This window comes from Apium graveolens, chromosome 7 (genome assembly GCF_009905375.1).
Source record: "Apium graveolens cultivar Ventura chromosome 7, ASM990537v1, whole genome shotgun sequence".
Classification (NCBI taxonomy): Eukaryota; Viridiplantae; Streptophyta; class Magnoliopsida; order Apiales; family Apiaceae; genus Apium; species Apium graveolens.
The window spans coordinates 200171914-200176554 of record NC_133653.1 but is presented as its reverse complement, the minus strand read 5'-3'; the positions used below and the strand labels follow the sequence as shown (position 1 = coordinate 200176554).

Genomic DNA, 4641 nt, shown 5'->3' with positions numbered 1-4641 from the left:
TAAATTATAAAAGGAAGAGAGGTAACTCATGTTGGGGTAATTTTCTAGACAATTTAACTTAAAAGAAGGTAATTTTTACCATCATGGGAGTTGAATCCATTCATCTTCGTCCCGCATATAACTAGCTTTTTCCTCATCAAGTTCGTCAACATTGGGGAACATAGGCAAGTGCAGTTCATTCTCAAGTTCTATTTCTACTGATCCATCATTTTCATCGTCACATTGTTCATAACAGTTCTTTTCCGGTAATTTCAACACGACATACCAATGTTTTTCAAGAGGATCATCAATGTAACAAACCTGCTTAACATGTTTCCCTAGCACGAACGGATCATTTATGAAACCTAATTTGTTCAAATTAACAATTGTATATCCCAGGTCATCTACCTTAACCCCCTCGTTCATATATACCCAATTACAACGAAATATTGGGACTCTAAATTTGTTATAGTCCAACTCCCACATACTTGTTATAACTTCATAGTAGGTCTGTGAAGTATGTTCAATATTCTTCTCCTTACCCTGTACAAGCATTATATCTGCAATGACACAGACACCACTACACTAAACTTGTCGAATGTCATCACACTCTTTGGTGCTAAATGTAACACCATTGAATCTATATCCGCTAAATGTAGGGACATTCTTGTTGGGCCCTTCAGCAATCCACCTTATCTCCTCAGGTATGTTGTTATGGTCATCCAATAATTCCGATTCAATCTATTTAAACCAAATTGATAAATATTAATTATATTTTCATATTAAAATTAATTCTGAGACTAAATGTGTTCCTGGATATTTTTAAATTCCTCTGTTTCATTTTTTAACCATCATAATTAAATTTTTTTAAAAAAATACTATTTTCTATAAAAAAATCATGTTTGCTTGAATAAACAAATAACAAATACATTTACCAGAAAAATATAAACTAGGCCTATTTATGATGTTTTTATTCAAATAACAATTATACCTTTTTCGTGAACCATTTGTGAAATTCTGCATTTTGCTTGTTTTTAAGCCAGACTTCATCATTTTCATGTTGTTGGTATCTTGTCATCAAAGATGCCATATGCTAGCTGCGAGAAAAATCACTTTCTTTAGTATATTAATCAAAGTGCGGAAAATAATGAAATAACACACACTTAAATATCACTAACTTACTCAAAATATGGTCTAATGTCAGTTGTATTTTGGAGAAAACACAAATGTGCTAGATGCAAGTCCTCATCGCTCGGCTTTATCAATGTCGCACCAGATAAAGGTCTTGCATTCTTCTCATGCTTTGCATTTTGTGACACTCCTACGGTAGATTTTTTAAAATCCATCGCCTCTTCGGCAATGTATGCCTCAGCAATACACCCTTCGGGATGAGCCGGGTTTCGTACATATCCTTTAAACGCTTTTAGATATCTCTCGAAGGGATACATCCAACGAAGGAATATTGGCCCACAAAGTTTAACCTCACGAGATGAACTGAGAGATGGATCATCACATCAAAGAACAAAGGGGGAAAGTGCTTTTCAAGCTGGCACAATGTTTCCACTAACTCACTCTGCATTTTTTCAACTTGTCTACATCGATCACTTTACTGCAAATTGCCTTGAAGAAAAGGCAAAACCTAATAATTGTGCACCTGACTTGTTTTTGTAATACTGATCGAATTGAGATTAGAAGCAAATGATGCAATATTTTTGTGACAATCATGAGATTTCATTCCAACAAGCCGAAGATTTTCCATGTTTATAAGATTCTTAATATTTGAACAAAATCCATCTGCCAACTTCATTTTAAGAAATGATGAGCAAACTATTTTTTTTTCTGCATGCGTTAAGTTCCATGATGCCAACGGTTGCTTTTCTTTCTTTCCAGGAGTCTTTGGTCTCAGCTCCGTTCTTATTCCCATTTCAGCCATATCAAGACGGGCAGATTCCTTATCTTTTGTCTTCCCCGGAATATTTAGTAAAGTACCAAGCAGGGCTTCTCATATATTTTTCTCAATGTGCATCACACCGAGAACATGCCTAACTGGCAAAAATTCCCAATACTGAAGTTGGAAGAATATTGAAACCTTTTTCCAAACAGGTCGAGGTTCACCTTTCTTCCATCGTGGTTGCCGTTGTTTCTTTCCAAATACATGGGCCCTTAAATGTTGTATTCTTTGAAAAACCTCTTCTCTAGTTAATGGAACTGAGGCGACCCTCTTCTCCACACTGTTATCAAAAGCTGATTTCTGCCTTCTATAAGGATGATTACGGGGCAACCATCTTCGATGCCTCATAATCACCGTCTTACGGTAATTAACCAACCTAGTAGCTTTTATTTCATCAATACAAATAGTACACGCATTATACCCTTTAATAACATTTCCTGACAAGTTCCCTAAGGTAGGATAACCACTTATTGTCCATAATAAAATGCCCCTAAGCATGAAAGACTCTTTCTTATAAGCGTCGTACATTTGTTTCCCACGCCACAACTCTTGCAGATCTTCTATTAGTGGTTGAAGGGACACGTCGATATCATTTCCAGGCTCAGTCGATCTAGATATTAACAAGCAGAGCATAATATACCTTCTCTTCATACAAAGCCATGGAGGAAGGTTATAAATTGATAGCAAAATAGGCCAGCTTGAGTAATCAGTACGGTTTCCATGAAAAGGATTGAAACCATCGGAAGATAAAGCTAATTGAAGGTTCCTAGTCTCTGATGCAAAATTAGGCCATTTTTGGTCTATATCCTTCCATGTTTTTGAATCAGCTGGATGCCTCATTTTACTATCATTTTGTCGCTCGGTGTCATGCCACATCATGTCCTTTGCAATGTGAGGTGTATTGAATAAATTTCGTAATCTTGGTATCACCGGGAAATACCATAGAACTTTAGCAGGGACCCCTTCAAGTTCATCTCCTTTTTTGTTCAATTTCCATCTAGAGGCCTTACATACGCGATAAGTAGTCTTTTCCTCATCTAAATCCCCACGGTATAAGAGACAATTATTCGGACATGCGTGTATCTTTTCATACCCCATTCCTAATGCATATAAAGTTTTCTTTGCTTCATTCAAGGAAGAAGGGATGTTGTTGCCTTCCGGAAGTAAAGAGCCAAGTAATAATAGAATATCACTGAAGCATGAATCAGACATACAATGCTTCACTTTCAAGTTGTATAACTGGACCAGAGCTTTCATCTTAGTGTACCTCTCACATCCAGGATAAAGAGGTTGATGTTCACCTTTAACATGGTTGATGAAATAAGAACTGGCGTTTTCGTTAGAACTTTCATCAGAAGACATATCATCGTCGTCGTCCTCGTCACGTTCACCCATTCTTGAGGTGCCTTGATTAATAAATTCCGAAGTGTCGGTTTCATTAGAACTTTCTACAAAATTATTCTCCCCGTGCCACATCCAATGTGTATAAGTTTGATCAATACCATTTTGAAAAAGATGGTTTTTAACTATCTGCGCTCTCCATGATTTACTATGTGCGCAGTTTACACATGAACAACTGATTTTTTCTGCATTATAAACATTCTCAAATGCAAATATTAACAAATCTTCCACTCCTTTTTTTAACTCTTTCGTTCTTCTATCCGCTTTTAACCATGACCTATCCATCTTTTAAAAGTCTGAATAAAACCTCAAATTTAGACTAAATTATGAAATCTTTATATTTCCCCAAAATCTTTATAAATGAACCCTAATTGAAGTAAAAAAAGCATCAAAATGAATTTAAAATAGAGGACTTATATAACCCAAATTCATAAATTAAAGTACTTACCTGTCCTTATAGCTTCTTAAAAATGAATTGTGACGTCTTTATATTTCCCCCAAATCAATATGAACCCTAGTTCAGAATCATAAAAAAATGAATTCATCAAAATGAATTCAAAAGAGAGTACATTTGCATTTATATCGTTGGGATCTGATTCTCGAATCCCAACGATTGTAAGTCTTTTTTCTTATAAATGAAAGTCTTTTTCAGCTTTCAATAAAATAGGTTTATATTTATTTTCACTAAAATCATAATTCAACAATTCAACATCTAATTAAAATTAATGAATTTTGATTAGATTGACATCTTGAAATATAACTTTATAAAATAAAGTTGATGAAGAAGGAAAAATCAAAATATGTTCAGAACAAAGTACGTCGTTACTAATATTCAACTTATCAGCTTATAAGTCGTAAATTCAACTTGTAATTATTAAATATTAAAATTTAGGACATACGGTTTTAGTTTCAGTTTTGGCCAAAAAATGTCCCGAACCAAACCGCGCTCCACCCTAGTTACAACTCCATCTTTAATTATTTTAAAATTTTACAAAGAGAAACTTAATATCCATAATTATTATTTGTTTAATAAATGTTTGTTCACAGACGTCTATGTTAGCGTAATCTACGTTTGTTTATAGTAATATTCTTAATTATTATTATTATTTGTTTATAGTGATATGATCGAAGTGTTCGAATCAGATTATCGAACTTTTAAGGTACCAAAAATTTAACTTTTATGGATAACGTCAAATATTTTATCAACATAAGTGCACTCGCAAACATCGAACATTTAAAAATTAAAAGTTTTACAATAGATTATTCTTATTGTTGTTTTCGATTATAGACAACGGTTTAGGACAAAAAAC

At 34.0% G+C, this 4641-nt stretch overlaps 1 protein-coding gene across 1 annotated transcript; it reads right to left on the bottom strand.

The window, feature by feature from the left end:
• Positions 1–1981: 1981 nt before the first annotated feature.
• Positions 1982–3616, bottom strand: LOC141674341 (uncharacterized). The gene has a single exon (XM_074481068.1). It carries the CDS (start codon positions 3614–3616, stop codon positions 1982–1984), a length of 1635 nt encoding a protein of 544 aa, XP_074337169.1.
• Between the last annotated feature and the right edge of the window lie 1025 nt (positions 3617–4641).

Bases quoted from the DNA above. Each gene is read 5' to 3' on its own strand.
- LOC141674341 (XM_074481068.1), bottom strand. From the start codon at position 3,616: ATGGATAGGTCATGGTTAAAAGCGGATAGAAGAACGAAAGAGTTAAAA.